Here is a 24,186-nt window from a genome sequence, read left to right on the forward strand (position 1 = left end):
TTCTGACTAAGCATTAAGTAGAGTATGAAAAGGCAGTATGTTTTCTGAAGTATTTCATAGAAATGTAGGGCTGGAAGGCACCTTGAGAGGTCAAGTCCAGCCCCTTCCACTGAGGCAGGTCCAAATACACCTAGACCATCCCTGACAATGATATGGGGCGTTTAGTAAATACTAGACTATATTACAATGCACCAAACTTCAATTGCATCTAGTTCGGTTTCTTGAAGGCATGAGACCCAAGCTGAGGCAGCCAATATTCTTCTGTCAGTGAGAAAGACCTGTCATATAGCATTGTTCAAATAACAACACAAATGAGTACATCTGTTTATCGTCTATAAAATATTTAGAAGTTTTAAATCTTTTTTGCACAGTCATTAAAACGGTTGAAACTTCAGTGCAAACATTCAAGCTGTTTTCTTGGCATCCATAACCTGCTGATTACCCCTTTCTAACTTGAAGATTGTTTATACTGAATATGTTCAGAGGTCAGACTTTGCTCTTCTAGAATCATCAGGCTGTAATGAAACTTACTGGCCAAAAGCATACCAGATATATAACTGAGCTTTGAACTGATTTTTATAGACTATTTCCAGAAATGTAAATTTTCTCAGCGAGAAGTAATGCACAAGAATCTCTTTGAAATCTAGGTATATGAGGGCATGTAACTAGGAACATTAATCTGGCCTCTAGTGTCTAATGGAATTATTTTTTATAAATTTGGTATTCATGCCTATTAATTGAGATCATTGTTCTTCAAACACCGAGGTTGGAATTCCATGGCATATGTATTCACAGGCCAATATGAGCAATCTCAGGCTGGGAGGGAGTGAAGCGAACGCTACATTCTTCAGTAGTTATGTATAACTGATCCTCACTCATTGGGCCAGGCTCCCAATTCGTGCCTAGTGTGAATCCCCTTTTGGTTTGGCATTCTAAAGCCATTAAACTACCTCGCTGATGTGTAATATATGCCGCTTTTGGTATGGCATTGAGCTCCTGTGCATTGCTGCTGTTTCTCAGCTTTGTTTCTGTAAGCCTTTGAGCTGAATTAGATGGTTGTCTTCCTGAGTTTCCTCCGGTTTTTGTATTTCCAGTTTACTAACTCTTAATATATAAACATTGCTAATTCAGGATTGTGTTTTGGACCGACATAAGGTATTTCACAAAATTCATTGCAGTTATAGTGGCATTTTTACGCCAAATGAGTGTGTGTGATCGTTCTCCCTTTCCCTGCTATTGGCTAACCAAAGATAGCACTTTGGAAAGAATTCAAGATTTTCTCAATGTCCCCATTCAAAGTTCCTACTGAAATCCCAACAGTAGGATTTGAAGGAACTCAGAGCGGCCCAGGCCCCAAGTATATAAATCTATGGATAAACTGATCTCTGATTCATTAAAGTTTTGTAATAAGCCTCTGTGACCATGAGCATGTCGTCATGCATTGCAAGCCCCAGAATTAAAACAAGGTCCAACTTGTGGCCTGCAAGATGATTCCATTTGGCCCTCTAACTTGCATGGGGGATGCCATTTTGTAGAACAAAATAGTGTCCTCTGCACAGTATGGCCATTGCACACACTGTACAAGTGCGGTCACTCTGCGTGAAGGACATCATTTAGTGGAACATTACTAAAAAGCGTGCAAGTGTAAAATTGAATACATAAGGTTTTAAGGGGGACTTGCCATGATGTAATGGATGTAAGAAAGGGAATATCTCTCTTTTGCATGGCTCAGTGATTTAATAATTATTAATGAGACATCATGCCTTTGTACCTTTCTAGCAGATGATAAAATTATGTGCGCTGTAGATGATTGATTAGCATAGCTTCTTGAGGTTTGTATCCTGATGCCATGCATCTACTAAAATTTCACACATCCAAATAAAATCTATTAGATTATAACTATAGGGAAACATATGCTGAGTTCATGTGTTGAATTAATTTAGTGCATTTCTGCAGGGAGAACTTAAGAAGGCATGCAAGTGTAGAATTCAATCATCTGATATACCAGACCTAGTGGTGCAAACTCTTCATCAGGATGGGAAAATTATATCTGTAATGTGTTGCATACCTTACTAAAAATGTCACCACATGCCACTGTCCATGACTAATGAACAGCCACCAAGCAATCTGACTGGCGCACATAAATTCCAGAGTGCAAAATATGTAACGACAATGTAGTCAGATTATAAAACTAGAGTGCAGAAATGCTTGACAGTCTTAATATGTAAAATGCTAGTTTTATTTCCGGTACATTTATCAAGTGCCTTTCAGTAAAAATAGCTTTATCAAGTGTCAAATCCTTATGGAACAGATTTGCCTACATGTATTTCATATGCAAAGAAGGAGGCATTTGATGAATCAATGTAATCTCCAAATTAGCCCTGTATTAACTAAAGGAGAAAGGAACCTAGATAATATATTAATGTGGAAGCAGACAAACTGGAAAACTCTTTCCCTGGCAATGTTCCTGAAACTGCACATAACTGTTGCAGTTCTCGATGTTTTATGATTTGTTCTACAGATGTGTAGGTGAATGCACTACAAACAAGTTACTGGGTTTTTTAAAAATTTTATATATTTTTTTTCTATACAGTTGCCCTTGGACCAGAAAGAAGGAAGTCTGACACAGGAATTACATTACCTACACTGAGGGTCTCACTTATCCATGATATGAGGTACAGAATTTGAATCTTAAAACATTTGTTATGGTTTTAATAAGGAGCATTACACAGATTCCCACTAACACAAATACTTTGGATTTATTCAGGTTGAGTAGAATTCATCATTATTCTGTTTAAAGACCGCATACTCTAATCTATGAGGTTTACCCCTTAATAGGTTTTATAAAACCTTTAGTTTTGCATGCTGCCTTGATTTATTTTAGCTAAAAAGTCATGGAAAGAGAATTTGTACACACAATAAACTTTGGAATTTTTTATTGCTGATATAATACTTCTAGTAGCAAAAATATTTTAATTTTAAATAGAGCTGCTGAATTACCTGGTGTGACTTTGTATTTGTTGAAACAGGAAAACATATGTTGGCCAAGGAAAAACAGAAAAATTAGAATCCAGATGGACATAAAAATCTGCCAACAATGTCTGAGCTATATTAATATCTAAATGGGTATTTAATCAAAAAATTGCTATTCAAATGGTAATAGGTCCTTGAAAACATATCAAGCAAGCACACATTTTGATGATTTCTCTGAGTGAAATATTGTTCCTGAAATGACAAATTCATCACTAAGGTTAGAGTAAAAAAATACAGAGAACTCTATAACAGCATCTGCTGTGTTTTTTGAGATGCAAAATATAACAATTATAAGACAAATGTCTTATTACAAAATTAATCAGCTGATGCATGCTAACAGTAGTAGTAGTAATTTTCTATTTTACATAACGTTTTACATACTGATGGCCGAGAGGAACTTAAAACTATGTTAAATTATTTGAGGGCTTGGATGACTCTGGGGATCAGTAATGGGATTTAAGACTTTTCACTGCTGGGTCACTAGGTCAATTTCAATTCGGGTTGGTAATGATCCATAGTTGTAACCATCTAATGAAAATTAGTCTCAGTCCCCTCCCCAGTGAGCAAAATAATGCCATTACTGCTAACAACTAGCAACCTTGTTAATGTTGTATTCAGAAAGGCCAAGGGTTGAATCAGCCACAGAGACTTCACTACCATCTCAAGTGTGGAGGTGGTCCTTCAAGACTAGAGTTCAGTCACACTGACATAGACCATGTGGAGGTATAACTGAGCAGCTTCCATGCTTGCTGTCTACACTGCTCCGTGAAGAAAGGGCTTCAGTCTCCAGGGCTCTCAAGCCAGCATCTTTCACAAAAGCAGAGTTTACATACGCTGTGTTTGTGTACATATTGGGCATGAACACTTAAACAATAGTCTCAACTCCGGAGGGATCCCCTCTGCAGATGAGAAGGTAGTGCTGTCTCCATGGCTCGTTCAGTCTTTGGCTTCTCTGAAGACACTATTAACAAAGTTGCTAATTACTCCTATTTGTGGTGGTGGTTTTTGTGATGTGGTCATCTGTCAGTGGGATGAGGATGGAGACCAAATAACTGTTTATACACGAATATACAAGGCATGTGCTTTTTTTTTTTTTTTTTTTTTTTAAACACCTAAACCTGTTTAGCTGTTGTGGCTTTTTGTGGGGGGCAGGGCGGAGATTCTTATGTTACTGCCTATGTTGGTGACTTTTTTAATTGCTCAGTGGATTAATTATTTATTTTTTACCTGTGGAGATGGAGTCAAAGTAAATGCCTAGTAATGAGGGGTTTCGTCACTTTAAACTAATAGGGGATAGTTCTGACCAAATATGTGAATTACCAAGATTATAAAGAAAGGATTCTTTCCAACAAAAAGCAGTTGGTTCTGACATGACTTATCAGATGTTGCTCTGAGGTCTCAGTTGCTACTTGTACATTCTTTAAAAGAATCACAAGGTGGTGGTGCTGGCCTGTTCATTTATTTTAGAATCCTACTTCCTGCAGATTACTGTCTCTCCAGTTCCTTGCTTAGAAGAAAGTCGTAAAAGGTAGTTCAGTTTGTGTGTTGGACTATTGGCCTTAAAACTGTCCCTTTTCCTCTAAAAGGCTTGCTGATTGACTGATCTTTGGTAGTTCAATTGCTCTTCTAAATCGTCAGCAAGTCCTGAAATAAGCCCAACAGCGGCTACCATGGATCTTTTATGTTGCTGAAAGAACTTTAAATCCATGCCACTGGTGTTTATATAATGATATAAACTGACTTTGTGGGACAACTGTCAAGCAATTGTGTTTGACATGGTGTTTATCAATTGTAAGGTGAGGTGAGGTCCATTTTGCAATAACTCCAGTTTAAAAACCAGTCAAGAGGTAACTCTAAACAACTTACAGCCTTGTATAAATTGGAGACTTTAGGGGGAGAAGAAAAAAAAAAAAGAGGTTCAGCTACTGACAACAAAAAGCCCTTCCTGGTCTAGATTGAGATGTGTTGGCAGCGCTTTGCATCATGAGTACCAGATGTACTCATGCATTTTGGGGGAAAAGGAAGGAAACTTAGGGTGTTTAGAAATTGAAGTGGAGATGACATAATATAAAGACATCCAGATAGCACTTAAAAACTGAAAGATTGACTTAATTTACTGTATTACAGTACTCCCAGGGGATCTCACTCAGGTGATAAAGTTTGAAAACCTAGGGGATAAGAAGGCCTGGAGGTAGAAGTGACTCTGTCAGGCAGTTCTTCCTAAGGGCATGTTTTCACTAGAGGTGTTAGGGATTGCTCTGATATACTGCCAGTTCACACCAACCTTCTGATGTTTCAGCTGACTTCAGTAGGAGTGTTGGTGTCAGAAAAGTACAATAGCAAAGAGGATAAAAAGATGACATGATGATGTCTTTCCTGAAGGGCTGCCATCAATTTACAGATAGGGGAAGAAAACCAAAGTGTTTTGCAAAGTATTTCCCTGTCCATATAAAAGATGTAGTGGAGTGTTAGCTAATTGCATTTATCTGGCAAAAACATAGTAGTACATAAGAGCGGCCATACTGGGTCAGACTAATTATCCATCTAGCTCAATATCCTGTCCACCGACAGTGGCCAACGACAGGTGCTTCAGAGGGAATGAACAGAACAGGTAACCATCGAGCATTCCCATCTTATGACAAACAGAGGCTAGGGACACTTCAGAGCATGGTTTTGCATTCTAGCCCATCCTGGCTAATAGCCATTCATGGACCTATCCTCCATGAGCTTATCTAGTTCTTTTTGGAACCTTGTTATAATCTTGGCCTTCACAATATCCTCTGGCAAAGAGTTCCACAGGTTGACTGTGCGTTGTGTGAAGAAATACTTCCTTTTGTTTGTCTTAAACCTGCTGCCTATTAATTTCATTTGGTGACACCTATTTTTTGTGTTTACAAAATAACTTCCGTATTTACTTTCTCCACACCAGTCATGATTTTATAGACCACTTTCATATCCCCCCTTAGTCATCTCTTTTCCAACCTGAAAAGTCCCAGTTTTATTAATCTTTCCTCATATGGAAGCTGGGATTAGGGAATACCCCTAATCGTTCTGGTTGCCCTTTTCTGTATCTTTTCCAATTCCAATATATCTTTTCTGAGATGAGGCAAACAGATCTGCTCGCAGTATTCAAGATGTGAGCATACCATGGATTTATAAAGAGGCAATAAAATATTTTTTGTCTTATTATCTTTCCCTTTCCTAATGATTCCCAACATTCTGTTAGCTTTCTTGGCTGCTGCTGCACATTGAGTGGGTGTTTTCAGAAAACTATCCACAGTGACTCCACGATCTTTCTTGAGTGGTAACAGCTCATTTAGACCCCGTCATTTTATATGTATAGTTGGGATTATGTTTTCCCATGCGCATTACTTTGCATTTATCAACACTGAATTTCATCTACCATTTTTTTGCCCCGTTCACCGCGTTGTGTGAGATCCCTTTGTAACACTTCGCAGTCTGCTTTGAATTTAACTCTCTCGAGTAGTTTTGTATGATCTGCAAATTTTGACACCACTGTTTACCCCTTTTTCCAGCTCACTTATGAATATGTTGAACAACACTGATCCCAGTACAGACTGCTGGGGGACACACCACTATTTACCTCTCTCCATTCTGAAAACTGATCATTTATTCCTACCCTTTGTTTCCTATCTTTTAACCAGTTCGTGATCCAGGAGAGGACTTGCCCTGTTATCCCATGACCACTGACTTTGCTTAAGAGCCTTTGGTGAGCAATCTTGTCAAAGGCTTTCTGGAAATCTAAATACACTGGATCACTGTTGTCCACATGCTTGTTGACCCCTTCAAAGAATTCTAGTAGATCGGTGAGGCATGATTTCCCTTTATAAAAGCCATGTTGGAAGTCCTAACAGCTAGCTGTCAGAATCTGATTTAAAAAAAGAGATTGCTTCACAAAGTGCTTACCAGCTCCAGACCAGGGTTCTCTACAGTGATTCAACTGGTACAAGTCAGTGCTGAAAGAGGGAAGCAGTGAATGTAGTAATAAAGGACAAGAATATGTATGCGATTATAATATACTTCTGCGCACAGGCAGGGAGTTATTGACTTGTAAAAACTTGGTACACTTAGACTTGATCTATGCTAGCAATTGATGTTGATATAACTAGATTGCTCAGGGGGATAGAAAATCCACACTCCTGAGTGACACAGTTACGCCAACCTACATCCCGCTGTAGACAGCGCTATGTTGACAAGAGGGCTTCTCCAGTCGACATACCTACCGCCTCTGGAGGAGATGGAGTACCTATGCTGACAGAGAAGCCCTCCCATTGGTGGAGGTAGTGTCTTCACTAAGCAGCCTCTGCTTAGGAAATTTTCTTTAACAAGTTTTTTCTAGAGGTTTTCAGTTTATTGAGTTTTGCATCCTGTCATGGAAAAGAATCACACAGCTACATTTTAGAGTTGGATCGGGTGCAGCTTTAATTGTGACACACACAATCACGTAACCATAGCTATGGGAATACTATAGCCATAGGGAAAACCCAGGTGGCGATAGGGAAGTCAAGCAGCATGTCTGGATGCTGGGCAAATGTACTTCGCCTGGCTACCAGATACAAAAGACTTCTATAGGGGTTGCTTAGGTTCATTTACATGTTGATCATATAGTGGAATTTGATTAACAGTTTATCCTTAACAGGAAAGACAATCACAATGCACAGTGGGGCACACCAGACGCCCTCACAGGAAAGCCCAATGAGTCACTTGAGTATACAATGTAGTTGTCAGGGACTCTGGCTAACACCCGAAGATGGGTGGTTACATAATACCTGTTCAAATGCTAATTTGTATGGAGTGAGTTTCTATGGGGCCGGTAAGACAAAGGGGGGCAGGTACTGGTACTTATCGAAACAGGTGAAGTCTGTTCACAGACTTCAAAAGGCTTAAGGCTTATAACAGAGAACTTGCATTTGGGGTGTGGTTCAGAGACCTCTTGTGGGATTTTAGCATCTTTATCATAATTTCAGTTGAGGCATTCTGTTAATGGTTTAGCCTGGGGCTTCTATTTCTGTTTCAGGCTACAACTTCAGACCAGGCCTTCTATGACCAGTTTCAGACCAGGCATTCTATTAATCAATTTTATGATTAATTCTTTGATTCCACAAGCCACATGGCATTATTATTATTTGGTGGTTGTTGTATTGTGGCAGCATCTAGAGGCCCAAGCTCTGTTATGCTAGACACTGTACAAACATAACACAGTACAGTCCTTTCCATGAAGAGTTTACAACCCAGATTGTGGGAGGGGTGTTTAGGGGGCAGAATATAAAGTAATAATGAGACCATGCTAGTCAGCACAATAAGCAGCAGTTGCAGCATGACTTCATCAAACAGTGTTTTGGAGTAACTGTTGTCAAATTTCCTAACATGGGGCATTTTGCAGAGCACGTGGGGCCTTCAGTGTTATGTGAGTTAGAAAGCAGGTCTTAACAAAGCTTACATAAAGGTATGGAACATTGTGAATTGCATGTGCACTTAACACATGAATTGAGTAAAAATTAACAAGTTAGCAGCCACTTCTTCCATACACTGAAAACCGTTATTCATTTTTCCTAGTATTTTGTTTTTAAAGGCTACAGTCTGCCGTGGCAGTCTTTTCCTATTCTAAAGATGTGTGTATTGTAGGATTTTTAGCATTTTTTCCAAGTTGGAACATGGGAAATTTTTGTTAAAATTTTTTAACAAACTGTTCAGAATAGCTCTGCTTTCTTACAAACTGGATGTGTGGAAAATCTACTAGGCTTGATTATCATTTAAGCAAGGCCCTTTTTACACCTCTCTGGGAAGTGTGAAGGAGCCTTAGAGTAAATGTCTGGGAAAACTAACACTTTTAGATACCATCTGCACTGGTGAAAACTATTTTTGTTGGAGGACTCTGTTATAACACAGTAGTCACATGACATGGTTTTAACACGGGTAGGTTTAACAGTGTAGATAGGACCAAGTCATATGTTAAGTGTTCCTTGCACATATCAAATCGCTGTTGACTTTGTCTATTATCAGCCTCTTTCTTAAATTTCCCATCATTGCTTCCGCCAGTGGTAGCAACAATAGGAATGTAAGTGGCAACTGGCATTTTAATCACGGTTCATTTAGACCTGCTTTTAGAGACTATATCATAGTTTAGGAGTGCAGATGGTAGCTTCCGAGACATACCACATTTGAGTTAACACTATCAAGGGAGCTGCTGTTGCATGACTGGCTTTCCCAATGTGACTCTTTTTCTTTTCTTTTATTTTGGACCTTTAGTCTCTGTGCTATAGATTAGTGTTAGCCAGAACAGTGTTTCAACATGATTTTCCCCTTCTCCCTTTCCTCCCCCAGCAAAGTGCTAACTCCGTTCCTCTGGTCAGGGTATACAGGGCCAATGCACAGTATAAACAGTTATAAATGGGTTTGCAAAACTGTGCAATAGACTTCCTAATAAGTTTTAAAACCATTTAAAAAAACTTCTCTTAACAAGATTTGGCCCCATCTCTATGCTAACTTTTAAAGAAACAGTTTTGAAAACAGCTTTTTTTATATTTGCTGACCACCATGTCAACTCTGTTTTACTTAGTTTTGGTAGGACTTCTTCTCTAATTTGGGGTAAGGGGTGGGCCATGTATCTTGCATATCTTGCAAGCAGTGTTAATTTCCAGGGATATTTCAGATTAAATTCAAGTTCTGAAACGTATTAGATGCTGTCATTTTAAGTGGGCAGGATTTTGTGATTTTTTTTAAATGTATTTATTTATTTTGTCCTGTTTCCTTCCCCCCCTCCCATTTCAGGCATATTCAGAACATGAGTGAGATAAAGACTGATGTGGGTCGAGCTCGAGGCTGGATCAGACTGTCTCTTGAAAAGAAGCTTTTGTCTCAGCACCTTAAGCAGCTTCTCTCTAACCAAGCACTCGCTAAGTAAGAGTAACTTACTGTTCTTAAAGCTTCCTTTTCACAGTATCCCAGTTAAGGTTCTAAGGTTGCCCTGTGAACTGTCTGCCTCTGCAGCTGGTGTGGAACTGGAACTAGCTAGCACCAATCAGAGAAAAGGTGTTTCCACTGTCACTACATGGCCATGGGTCAGGCTACTTCCTGGCACCCTCTATCAAGACCCTGTTAATTTGTGGATTGCTGAGGACCAAATACCACCCAATATTAGACGACTGAAGGGCACCACTTGCAGATCCTAAGCAAAGATCCCCAATCAGAATACAGGGAGGGAGAGGACATCACACACTCCACAAAAGGGAAAGTTTGAGGAAAGCCTGAAGGATGAGAGGCTGTGGGTTGGCTGTATCTTTGAATAGCTTTAGTCATGTCCACTGATGTTAGCAGACTTAAGAGCTGTCCTTAGCCTGTTCGGTTTTAGTTAGAAACAAACTGCCCCAGTGCATTTACAAATGCTGACATATCAGACTTCACACACATGCCAACTTACAGCCTGTGATTAAAATAGTTTGAAAAAGGAAGGGAGGAGCTCAGGGTACCAGCTGCAAAAGGGGAAGAATCCCCTCTGCTCCCCCTCCCCTTTACTAACCCTTCGGGCAGCATAAACACAATATGCATAAAAAAATTGGAGTTGGTGCATATCACCATTGGGAGCATCTGCCTTTGTACAGCAGTGTTATTTACTGATGTTAAAGACATACAGTTAGTGCTTTAGCTCGTGTAAATCAACATCGCTGCATTGACTTCAGTGGATTTCTGCCAGTTTACACCAGTGGCCAACCTGGCCCAAAATGTTTCCTGTATATGTAGGTTAGCCCTTAGTTTGGTGTCCTGAGTTTCGTGGGCCTTTTAACGTTGGTTTAGTGTCTTTGGTTTTTAAAGTGACAGCAATATTTTTGTTTCTCACAGGAAACTTTACAAGCGTTATGCTTTCCTACGCTGCGAGGAAGAACGAGAGCAATTCCTCTATCACCTTCTTTCGCTCAATGCTGTGGATTACTTCTGCTTCACAAGTGTCTTCACCACAATCAGTGAGTTGGAGACTCAAACTTTGTCTTGAATGGAAAGGATAGTCACTGTCATGGTGACAGAGGAGGGATCCCGAGACAACACTCCTGCATGATCAGTGTAGCTGGGCTCTTATCAAGAAGCCTGCATTCGTGGCTACTGAGATCACCACCTCTGCTGAGTGCGCAGTCACGTGAGAGTGCTTTGGTTATGACAGACTGGGATAGTGGAGGAGGGTAGCATTCAGATAATATTACAGCACTTAAGTGTCCTAGTACAATTTTCATATGTCATAATTACATAGACTTTCATCTTTTTTTACTCAGAAAAGTCCTCCACATCTCAAGGCCCCCCATATTTTTCCACTATACATACAGTGTGGCCACCATCCTTCTGGCCTCTGAGAAACAGAACTCCGTGGGGCCTGTTAACAGCACACTTTGAAGGATCAGGCACTTTGTGTGTACGTAGGTGTACGCTATGTACCGTTGCCCCTTTTGAACCAAGCAACTGGTCAAAGTTTGGGGCCTTGGGGATGTTCTAATTGAAAGTAGAAATTGGTGATAGCCAGGTATTTCTTTGATGCAGTTTTGGCTATTGACGGGGAGTGTTTGAAGCCCTGTCTCTCTGAATTCAGAAGGAACCAAGAACAAAAGGAACAGTTTCTTAGTTTACATCCCCCAAGCCTTTGTAGCCAACACCAGTCCCAAAAGTTCTCTTTAGCTGTTTCCAGGATCACACTGTGCTTAAAGGCTCCTGCTTAGCTTTTCTTGCAGATTTTCTTCTGCTTCTCTCTTTATTTTTGTCTGTCATCTTGGTTTCTGTGTGATCGCTCACTCCCGAACCCACTTACACAAAGCAATACTTAGCCCAAAAACACTTGGGGTAGGTGTACATACGTGTGCGCGCGCACACACATACATACACACACACACACCACCCTTTTGTCTTGAGTTGGGTTTACGTTAATAGTTATGTTAACTGAAGGGTGAGTTCACACCTGTTCGCCACAATGGGCTTTTAACCCACCAAGCTGGTTCAACGTTTTCATTGACACAAGCCGCATGTGCAGTTCTGCAGCACCTCTGCAGGCCCCATAAAGAATCAAAATGGCATCCTCTGCACGGTGTGGCCTCGCATGCATTTTACATAGAAGGTCACTCCGTGTGCTGGAAGCCATTTTGTAAAGCAAGTCTGCTTTTGGGGGCCAGATGCTATTGTCCCTTTGGCTGCCCTGTGGAACCAGTAACCTTCCCCTTCTCTCTCCACGTCCCTGCTCACATGACTGAAAGGTTTCTTTGTTTCCCCTCTTCCTCCTCTCCTACATACTTGAGGAGTGACAGTCGGCCAAAACCTAGACATGACCTTGTTTTCCCCTCCCTCACAGTGGGGAGCACCACCACTAGGCTGTGGTGTTGACCTTGGTCTCTTTATTTTCACGTTCTTATTTGTTTAGGAGGTGAAGTAAAGTGAGTCTTACTTAGTCATTGAAGTATGGGCTCGTCATTGAATTTTTCCTCCTCTTCAGCTTTAATTAAGGAAATGAGTGATTACAAATAGTGAATTGTCCAAGAGTGCATGGAAGTTTTTCCTACTGTCTTGTTCTCTATCTTGGTTTTTGGGGCATCAGTGTTGGCAACTTACTACTGTGGGATGAAAGAGTGAGTCTGTGGCATTGTGTGTACAATATTGAGATGCTGCATCCAGAAGTAAAAAAAAGAATGATTTCCTTAATCAAAAGAAAAAGCTGGTTTGCAAAACATCAGGAAAGCAACTCTGGCAATACAAACGGGTGTGATTCCACATTGTCCAGTGCTAGTTGAGATGGGTGGCCAGCTCTATTTTTCTCATTCAACTTGCATTAAGCATCAAGGCATGTTGAGATTCCCATCGATTTTAAGTGGTGCTGAGAGAATAGTGCCACTGTAGACTGAGACTCTGCTCCATAATATTTCAACTCAGGCAGAGGACAAAAACTCCAAATCTGTGTCTTCAGTCTGACAACTCAGTAAACACAGCTTTGGCAGTATTCTGATACCTGGGAGTATAATGATGTGTTTGAATTATAATGCCCCGCTTTTAAAATGGGGATAGGATGAAGCAGGCATTTTCTAAAGTGATTTATTGCACTGAACTGGTTTTACTGCAGGGTGACTGTTCCTAGTTTCATTGTGGTGCAACAGCAACACCTAGTGGCTATTCAGATCAATCACAAATATATTGCTTATGCACATTTAAGGGAACGCCTTGCCCCATCTCATTCTCTGGCTTTAAATGTGGGAGACTCTCTCCGTTTTATACTGGGGTCCATTTTCATAGTTTCTGATTCATTGGTTTATGCATCATGCAACTGTTGGCAAATTTTCCTTTGAGTATATTAACTCCAAATGTTGCAGGAGAACAGCAAAACATCTAAAGGACATTGTTAAAATTTGAAGGGCAAAATATTCCTTGTCTTTTCTCAATGTGCAGAACTATGAGACCATTTTGTTTGCAGTGGCAGAGACTTAAGAAATTGGTACTTGAGGCTGCTCTGATAGATGAGTGATAATTGGTGCCTGTGTTGAAATCATCCAAAAGTTGCTATGCAAATCAGCTTTATTTTAACATATTATTTTTCTGTTTATAACTGAGTTCTGTCTAGACTTGAAATGGTTTTATGATTTCTTTTATAATGAGTGTTTTCATAATTTGGTGCAAATACTATGTGCAGGACACATTTTCTTTTTAGAATGGTCTCATTCACAGTAGATATTGAAAAGCATTTGAGATACAAGCACAAGAGCCAAGTCCCAATTATAATATATTGTGTAAAGCACATTTTTTTAAAATGCAGTTGTTTTGATTGGTTTTTTTTCCCTCATTTTAGTGATTCCGTACAGGACTGTGATAATCCCTATCAAAAAGCTCAGCAATGCAATCACCACATCAAACCCATGGATTTGTGTTTCGGGAGAACTAGGAGATACAGGAGTAATGCAGATTCCTAAAAATCTTCTAGAAATGACATTTGAGGTGAGTGTGCTCTCGTCTTTTTCAGTACTCAGTATTGAGCACTACCACCAAGAAACATTTATTTTGCTAATTTTTCTTCTGTGTTCAGAGCCCAATCTCTTTAAATTGCATCTGAGTGTCCAAGGTCACTGTACATTTAAAAAAAAAAAAAGAGAGAAAATTAGTGCTTATAAAGTTACTGTCCTCACTGATGGACAGAATATGTCACTCCTCTTCTTCACTGGGTTTCATTTACCTACCATGTGTAGTTCATACTTTTTGTCCTCACCTTAACTGCTCTGTACAACTCACCTCAGCTTACATCATCCCTAATCACATTTCTTACTGTTCCCTGCTTTCCCTTTGCTCTGCCAGTGACAACTGCCCTACTATGCCTCTTGCCTCTATGCTGCCCTTCTGCTCGAGTTCCCTTGCTGGATACTCAAAAGGCTGTTGGGAGGGGATCAAAATGCTAAATCTTATGCTCTGCCTCAGCAGGCTAAGGGCACAAAATTTTAGCACTTCAGGCATGTACTATAAGCATGCAATTCAGTCGTACACTTTGGGTCTGGCACTCCTCTTTGGCAGTGGGAACGCCACAGTCCAGTTGGCTAGATCCTGAAACTAGCATCATTTCCCAAGCCTGCCAGCAGTTCTTCTACGTCCCCTGGAATCTCACAGACAGTGAGAGTCTGCTGGTTTACCTTCTACCTCTTCAGGGTACATGACAATGAAAGCCAGCAGAGAACATGAGAATGGCCATACTGGATCAGACCAATGGTCCATATAGCCCAGTATCCTGTCTTCTGACAGTGGATAATGCCACATGCTTCAGAAGGAATGAATAGAACAGGTAATCAAGTGATCCATCCCATCCGCCAATCCCAGCCTCTCGCAAACAGCAATCCCTGCCTATCCTGGCTAATAACCATTCATGGACCTATCCTCCATGAGCTTACTTAGTTCTTTTTGGAACCTTGTTATAATCTTGGCCTTCATAATATCCTCTGGTAAAGAGTCCACAGGTTAACTGTGCATTGTGTGAAGAAATACTTCCTTTTATTTGTTTTAAACCTGCTGCCTATTAATTTCATTTGGTGACATCTATTTTTTGTGTTATGAGAAGGAGTAAATAACACTTCCTTATTTACTTTCTCCACATCAGTCATGATTTTATAGACCTCTATACTATCCCCCCTTAGTCGTCTCTTTTCCAAGCTGAAAAGTTCGTCTTACTAATCTCTCCTCATATGGAAGCTGTTCCACACCCCTAATAATTTTTATTGCCCTTTTCTGTACCTTTTCCAATCCCAGTATATCTTTTTTGAGATGGAATTACCAGATCTGCACACAGTATTCAGGATGTGGGTGTACCATGGATTTATAAAGTGGCAATATGATATTTTCTGTCTTCTTATCTCTCCCTTATTAGCTAATGATTCCCAACATTTTTAGCTTTTTTGACTGCCGCTGCACATTGAGTGGATGTTTTCAGAGAACTATCCACAGTGACTCCAAGATCTTTCTTGAGTGGTAACAGTTCATTTGGACTTCATCATTTTGTATGTATTGTTGGGATTAAGTTTTCCGTTGTGCATCACTTTGCATTTATCAACATTGAATTTCATCTGCCATTTTGTTGCCCATTCACCCAATTTTGTGGAATCCCTCTGTAGCTCTTCACAGTCTGCTGTGGACTTGATACAAAACTATTCAAGATAGTTATCTGCAAATTTTGCTACCTCACTGTTTACCCCTTTTTCCAGATCATTTATGAATATGTTGAATAGTACTGGTCCCAGTATAGACCCCTGGGGGACACTACTATTTACCTCTCTCCATTCTGAAAACTCACTATTTATTCCTAACCTTTGTTTCCTATCTTTCAACCAGTGAGTGATCCAGGAAAGGACTTGCCTTCTTATCCCATGACCGCTTACTTTGCTTAAGAGCCTTTGGTAAGCAACCTTGTCAAAGGCTTTCTGAAAATCTAAATACATTGTATCCACTGGATCACTCTTGTCCACATGCTTGTTGACCCCCTCAAAAAATTCTAGTAGATTGGTGAGGCATGATTTTCCTTTACAAAAGCCGTGTTGAGTCTTCCCCAACAAATCATGTTCATCTATGGGTTTGATAATTCTGTTCTTTACCATAGTTTCAAATAATTTGCCTGGTTACTGAAGTTAGGCTTACCATCCTGTAATTGCCAGGATTGCCTCTGGAACCTTTTTATAAAATTGGCATCACATTTGCTATTCTCCAGTCATCTGGTACAGAAGCTGATTTAAATAATAGGTTACATACCACAATTAGTATTTCTGAAGGAACTCAAATGCGAAATTTCAGAACTCTTGGGTGGCTACCATCTGGTCCTGATGACTTATTACTGCTTAATTTATCAGTTTGTTCCAAAATCTGTTCTCTAATGACACCTCAGTCTGGGACAGTTTCTGAGATTTATCACTTATAAAGAATAGCTCAGGTTTGGGAATCTCAATCACATGCTCATCCATGAAGACCAATGTGAAGAATTCATTTAGTTTCTCCACAATAACTCTATCTTCGTTGAGTGCTCCCTTAGCATCTCGATAATCTGGTGGCCCCACTGGTTGTTTAGCAGGTTTCCTGCTTCTGATGCACTTAAATTTTTTTTTTGAGTTTTTGATTAGCTGTTCTTCAAATTCTCTTTTGGCCTTCCTAATTATATTTTTACACTTCATTTGCCAGAGTTTATGCACCTTTCTATTTTCCTCAATAGGATTTAACTTGCACTTTCTAAAATATGCCTTTTTGCCTCTGACTGCTTCTTTTACTTTGTTTAGCCACACACAGCGTGTGCACAGGACTCTAAAAAACCACTGCTTTTCTTTTAATTACATGAGAAATACACATTTATACAACATAATACACACTGATATATATATCTTTGCTTCTGGTTCCTCACCACTCCGGAGAGTTCTTTGGACTTGGGCAGAGTTGTCTAAGGTGTCTAATCTTTCCCCTGAAGTTCATGACCAAATCATGAGTCTTTCCAGCCCAGCTGGCATTCCCTGACATTGTTAAACCAACCCCCCTTCTAAGAAAGCCTGTCCATCTCTTCCCCTCTCCTCCTAAAGCTTCCTGTTTCTCCAAAAGCCTTCTCCTCTTTCTGCCTTCTGTGAATCTTTTTTCAAACCTTATTTTGTCACCTCTGTCTCTTTGCTCTGTTTGAGGATTTTCCACACTCTCCACTTCCCCCTTCTTAGAGACAAGTTGGGGAAAGTAGCTTCTCCCAGTTCCAGCCAACCTCCTTAACATGCCTGTTGTTAAGTTGAGAGCAGAGTCAGTACAGTTAATGACCCATCATTGTCCCTGTTCTGGTACATGCGTGCTGCACCCCAATATCAGCAAGCGGTGGATTCCACATACACATAGGGTATTTCTACACTGCAGCTGGATGTGTTCCAGTTTAGAATGTGTTCCAGGTTAGGAATCCATGCTTCATAAAGCAAATGAAATTAAAAATAGTGAATTAGATGACCCACAATAATTTATCTTTAAAACTGAATAAAACCTGTTTCTTTCATTTGCAGTGCCAGAATTTAGGAAAGCTAACAACTGTTCAGATTGGTCATGACAACTCAGGGTTATTAGCCAAGTGGCTGGTAGACTGTGTTATGGTGAGAAATGAAATCACAGGACACACATACAAGTAAGCAACACATTTTAAAGTTTCTAACTTTTAAATCTGAAATCCAAAAACCCCTAAAGATCTCTGATGTCCTTTTTGGGTGTGCGGAACTATGATGCAGACAGGTGACTCGACTTAGACTTCAGAGATGGAGAGTTTCAGATTGAAATTTGCAAGGTTTCAGAAACTACAACTCAAGGTGAAGAATCTGATTAGAAATACTAGGGGAGGCTTTAAAGTATGAGATTTTATTAGTCTGCTGAGACAGGACAGACTGCATATTTTTCAAGTGCTTATCATCACTGCATCTAATAGCAAAATTGAGGGGCTTATGTCTATCCAGCACAGCTGTACCTTAAAAAAAAATCAATTTTTATTCCCAATGGTAGTTTTATTTTAGGTAAATCTTTGTAATGGAAGTATGGACAGCTGGTTTAAAAATGGTAGATGGCCAAAAAAAGCCAGTAAATATCTGACTATTTGAATAAGAATACAGAAGTGTAGCTTTCAAGAAAATGACAGTTCTTCAAATGGTTGCAAATGTGTATTCCACTCAGGCATGCACGTGCCCAGCGAACCGAAGCCAGAGAACTTTGCTTTGGAGTACCCATGGAGGAAGGGGGGCACTTGTGCCTTCTGGCCCTTGTAGCCCTTCCATGGCTATATAAGGTTGACACCACCTGACACCCTTCAGTTCCTTCTCCCCATCCACAGCTTGAATTGGAGCATTCCATGTAGCGTCTCACCCCATGTTCTTTATCAGTGTTTGTATTTTTTCCTGTAAATAGTTCTGTTGAGTGGTACCTTAGGATTTAGTTTAGCTTAATCTATTTAGTAGAGTTTTAGCCCAGGATGATGCCTTCCCTGGGTTCTAAACATTGTCCATCAGTGGTGTTAATATCCCTACCAGTGACCCCCACAGCCAATGTTTATTGTGCCTTGGTGAAGGGCATGCTACTTAAAGGTGCTTTGTCTGTAAGTTGCTTAAGAAGAGAATATAGGTGGCAAGGGACTTGTGTTTGAAGACAGCACTTTATAGAGAAAGCCATGAGACCCACTTCAGCTCTGGAGACCCCCGCAGATCATCAGGCCCTCCAGAGAGTGCCTGAGCCAGAACGGACAGGGGCTCCGTGTCCAGACTCAGATTCTTCACCCAGGAAGAAAAAGGTTCATTCTCCTTCCTCTGGTATTCTGAGGAAAATGGACAGGGGCAGCTCCAGCCTTCAGAGAGATTCATCCCCCCTGTCTAGCAGGAGTGTGGACCGATACCCTGAGTGTTTTGGTATGTATGATAAAGCTGGGCCTTCAACCCACTCTCCAGTACCAATAGCTGATCAACTAGACTCTGTACCATCAACTCTGGTACCACTCGAGAGGTCTCTGCTGAGTCTGGCACAGATGACAGTGGTGTTCATACCAGCAGTCTCCACACCACTGATGTGCCTGTCTGTCCTGACTCACCACTTATTCAAGAACACTTGACTGTGGTGGCTTCATCTTTGGTGTCCTCAGCATCTCCTGGTTTGGTGACCGATTTATCATTGTCATCACCATCCTCTGCACCTCTACATACCCAGGGTCCTGGGTTATAATCTGCTTTCTGTTCAGTACCTAGGGTCTGCTGGCACAGATGCTATCTTCAGTACCGATGACAATTCCAGCACAGTGTACATCTGCAGGTCCAGTTCCCACTTCGCCTTCAATACCAATGCCCACTGTAGCACCAAGTGTGATGCCTTTACCAATACTCAGAGTGCTTTTGACTATACCATAGTTGGTGCCAATGAGGCTGGTGTGTTGGACTGCAGAGTGGCTCCTAGATTTACTGCCAGGCTACTTGGAAGGGTCTTCAGGATCAAGTGTGGAAACATCTCCTAGACAGTGCTACCGTGCCTCAGTCCTCATCTCTGGTACCAGAGGACTTTAAATCCTATCAAGACTTCCTGAGACAGATGGCATCTCCATTGGATATTCTGCCTGAGTTTGTTCAAGAGAACACCCATAAGTTAGCATTCTTCAATCCTTAGCTCCTAGGGAAGTGGCTCTCCCTATAAATGAAGCAATATTGGATCCTACCAAATCTCTGTGGAATACCCCAGCATCTATAACACCCACAGCTTAGCTTACTGGCCAGATATTATGTCCCCATGGAAGGATTCGAATGTTTCCCATCCAGCTCCTAATTGCCTGATTGTGACTGCAGCAAATGAGAGAATATGGCAGAGGAGGTAGAAACATTTCTTAACATAGTCTAAATGTTAGATTTGATGCGGAGAAAAGTGTATTCAACCTCCTCATTACAAACGCACATTGGCAACCAACAAGCATTATTGTGTATATGTGATTGTAAAGTGGGACATGATGTCCAAATTTACAGATAAGTTTTTACCAGAATCATCCAGGGAAGCGTTTTAAAGCATTGATTGCAGAGGGCCGTTTGGTAGCCGAGATGTCTTTACAGTCAGCACTGGATGTGGTGGATGCTTCATCCAGACTTATGGTTGCAACTGTGATGATAAGGTACTCATGGCTACAGAACTCCAGCATAGCTCCTGAAGTTCAACAGACAGAGGACTTACCATTTGATGATCACTTTTGTTTTCTGAGAAAACTGACAACTTTACGTTATTTTAAGGACTCCCAAGCTACTCGACAGTCTTTGGGATTTACACACACAGGCCACAAAAAGACTTAATTTTGCAGGTCAGCAACAACACCAGCAATGTTGCTCTCAGCAATAATTTTCACAGTTGTCCTACCCTGCTAGCAAGACTTCCCCAGAAAGGACTTAAGTCACAGAGGAGATGAGCTTCTGGGACTAGTTTTACCCAATCAGCCCATCTTATTTATCTTTGGGCAGGCAGCTTATTGGACTTTCATATCAAGAGCCGCATACCAGCTGTGAACATTTCAAACCCATCTCTGTTTGGAAACACGCTGTCTTGCTTCTACAGTGCTTGAGAAACAGCTACTATGGACAGATGAGTCCTAAGCACTGTGGGATTGGGTTATGCCATAGAATTTCTATCCATTTCCCCAGCTTGCTACCCAACGAACCACTACTACTTCAGCAGATCCAAATTTATTTGCTCTGGAAGCTATAGAGTAGACTCCTCCTCTTCAGTGGGGAAAGGTATTCTACTCCTGGTTCTTCCTGATTCCCCCCACAAGTCCAAGGAAAGTGTGAAACTGATCCCAATCTCCATCGTCTTGACAAATTACATCAAGTATGTTAAATTCCATATGATTACCCTGCTACCATTCTAATTGAATCACAACTAGTGGTTTGTTGCTCTCAATCTTCAGGACACCTATTTCCATGTGCCGATTTTCCCTGGTCAATTCTATCTGTATGCTCTTCTCCCGTTTAGCCTGTCATCAGTCCCTCATGTCATTACCAAATGCATGACAGTAGAAGCGGCCTGTCTCAGAAGGAAGGAAACCAATGTCTTCCTGTACTTAGATGATGGCCTAGTGAAAGGTATATCCGAAGAACAAGTCTTCAGTCATGTCCAGTTCACTCTGGACATCTTCAATTGACGGGTTGATTTTGAACAAAGCAAAGTTGGCATTGACTCCAAAAATCAAGTTCATTGGGATCATATTGAACTCTACAAATTCGAGGACCTTCCTCCCACATGAGCAATTCCAGATAACTTGGCACCTTTTGGCTGTATCCTTCAACCATGAAATTGTGGGACATGTGGCTGCCTGTGCTTATGTGGTTCAGCATGTGAGATTCTTTGTCCTCTCCAGTCATAGCTGAAGTTGGCCTATCACCCAAGTTGCCAGTCAGAGGACCAGTTTGTCCAAGTGCCTCCACAGATACTGGACTCTCTACAGTGGTGAGCAGAACAGAATAATGTATGACAGGGTGTTCTTTTCCCATCCTCCACCAGCCAGAACTATAGTCATATATGCCTCCATAATAGGTTGGGGAGCACATCTAGAGACGTAAAATGTTATGGGTTTGTGGTTAGAGCAGGAAGCCTCATATCATATCAAAGTACAGGAGCTTTGCGCCATTTACTATGGAGTGGATCAGGAAACAGCAGTTCACATACTCATTAACAATATCACTGCAGTGTATAATGTGAACAAGCAGGGAGGAGCCTGCTCTTACCGGCATTGTCGGGAAGCACTCAAGTTATGGCACTTATGCATCGAGGAAGACATCATACCCACAGTGGAACGTTTACCAGGCTCTCAAAATCAGTCAGCCAATCATCTCAACAGGATTTTCTCCAGCAATGAGCGGTCTCTGAAGAGCAGCATGGTGATGTCCATTTTCAGGGAATGGGACATCCCATTGGTTGACTTTTTTTTAGCAATGAATGACAAGTCCCATCATCATTTTTGTTCCCAAGTGGGACTCAGTCCAGTGCCTCTAACCGATGCCTTCCTTCTGAACTGGAGCACAGATCTGATGTATGCCTTTCCCCTCCCTCTCATCTTATCCTCAAACTGAAGTTGGACCATGCCAAACTAATACTTATTGTGCCTGCTTGGCCAAGACAATGTTGGTTCTCCGACCTTCTCAAGCTGTGTGCCCTTCCAAATCTCTTCCTCTCTTTCACGTCCTGCCGACTCAGCACCATGTCCATGTTGTTCATCCCACACTAAGCAATCCACACCTCACAGTGTAGAGGGTACATGGCTAGATGAGGAGGAAGGGCAATGATTGGAAAGAGTTCATAAAAGCCTGCTTAAGGATAGAAAACCATCTACTAGATCTACTTATTTGGCTAAATGGCGCATTTTTCAGTTTGGACAATATCTAAGGGAATTCAATCCATGTCAATTTGTGTTCAGGACATTTTGGATTATCTGTTATATTTGAAGTGCTTGGGTCTTTGAGGGGTCACTCTGCAGCAATCTCATCATTCTGTCCTCTGATCCAAAGAAAATAGTTAACTCAAACTCCATGGTAGCAAGATTTCTAAAAGGTATTGTCTGCCTGCTTCCACCTTTGAAAGCAATAGTCTCTTTGTGGGACCGTGATACTGAGCTGGTCACCCTCACCCATTCTACATTTGAACTGAGAGCAACCTGCTTGTCTGTCTATCTGCTCCCTGTCGCTCTGCTCCACTCCCAAAAGACAGCCGTTCTTGTGTGTCTAGCAAAGTCAGCAGTGATGTTTCAGTATTGGACATTTGAGGGCTACGTGATCTTCTGTTTATACTTTTACCACACATTATGCTATTACCGCAGCATCTAGGTCAGATGCAAACTTTGGGAAGACAGTGCTGTGGTCACTGTTTAAGTAAACTCTAAGCCCCACCACCTACTGGAATTGCTTGTGTGTCACCTGAATAAATCACTGCAACCACTCAAAGAAAAAAGGATGGTTATTTACCTATACTGTAACTGTTCTTTGAGATGTGGGTGCAGACATGTATTCCATTTTCTGCCTTCCATCCCCACTGCTTCAGAGTCTCCAGCGTAGGAATCTGGTGCAAAATAACTGAGTGGGGTCAGGGTGGTGCCGTCCTTACATAGCCATGGGAGGGATTATGGGTGTCAGAGGGTGTGAGTGCCACCCTGATGGATACTGCTGAATTTCTCTGGCTTCGGTGTGCTGGGTGCACAACCACCTGAGTGGAATACACATCTGCTGCACCCATGTCTTGAAGAAAAACGGTTACAAGGCCAGTAAGTAACTGTCTTTTTTGTTGGATCTTTTCATCTGCAGTTGTGGCTTTACATGCTTTCATTTTATATATGCAGATACCTAAAAAAAGCCCTATTAAATCCTTTTGTATAACACTTTTGTCTTCTACTGTCTAGTGCTTTCATAAAAGCTTGAAGATTATTTCCTTTTGATTTGGCAAATGTGGATTTTTTTGTTTTGTTTTGTTTTTAATGGCACTAAAGTTAACTTTGCTGTGTCTTAATTACTTTTTGCAGTCAAACATGGATGGTTAGTGCAGCTCTGAGAAAAGGGATGGCTTGGTGCTGCACAATCAACAAGGAGAGGTCTCACTTTTTCTAAGACAGACACTTTTTCCATTTCATAGAAATAGAGGGGTTTGGTTTTTTAAGTGGCAGTTTTTGACTCTGGAGATTATTTCCTACCAAATAATAATGTTTAGGTAGGTCATAGCTGAGCCTGAACTACTTATGTCCCTTAGCTTTGAATTCAAGTTAGAATGTTCAGCTAGCTGAAACTCTTGGTACCACAGGTTCCCGTGCGGGCGATGGCTGGGGAAGGGAGTGGATGATGGCAGTCTGGAGCGAATTCTTATTGGAGAACTAATAACTTCAACGTCGGAGGAAGATCTTGGGAAGCAGTGTCGTACCCCACCTCAACAGAAATCCCCAACCACAGCTCGCAGACTGAGTATCACCTCCCTCACAGGAAAAAATACAAGTAAGCCCAGGCCATTTCCCACAGTGGTAAAGTGGTGGTAGTGATTACTGGAAAATAAAGGCAGGATTGTAACCTCTAAGTCTAGTCTGAAGGAGCCTTGGCTTTGCCTCTAATTTGCTCTGTGACGTCGGGCAAATTATTTATTCCTCCTGAATTT

At 41.0% G+C, this 24,186-nt stretch overlaps 1 protein-coding gene across 11 annotated transcripts in view; it reads left to right on the forward strand.

Moving 5' to 3' along the window:
* Positions 1 to 24,186, forward strand: part of DENND5B (DENN domain containing 5B) — a 159,123-nt gene that overhangs the window by 125,854 nt on the left and 9,083 nt on the right. For all 11 annotated transcript variants that reach the window (XM_067536098.1, XM_067536095.1, XM_067536099.1 and 8 more), the window contains 6 exons: positions 2,594 to 2,675; positions 9,826 to 9,954; positions 10,894 to 11,015; positions 13,862 to 14,007; positions 17,562 to 17,680; positions 23,842 to 24,029. In XM_067536098.1, coding sequence (XP_067392199.1) covers positions 2,594 to 2,675; positions 9,826 to 9,954; positions 10,894 to 11,015; positions 13,862 to 14,007; positions 17,562 to 17,680; positions 23,842 to 24,029 — 786 coding nt within the window. The remainder of the gene's footprint in view (positions 1 to 2,593; positions 2,676 to 9,825; positions 9,955 to 10,893; positions 11,016 to 13,861; positions 14,008 to 17,561; positions 17,681 to 23,841; positions 24,030 to 24,186) is intronic.

This window comes from Emydura macquarii, unplaced genomic scaffold (genome assembly GCF_026122565.2).
Source record: "Emydura macquarii macquarii isolate MOO-44397 ecotype Brisbane River unplaced genomic scaffold, CSIRO-AGI_Emac_v2 contig_3530, whole genome shotgun sequence".
Lineage (NCBI taxonomy): Eukaryota > Metazoa > Chordata > Testudines > Chelidae > Emydura > Emydura macquarii.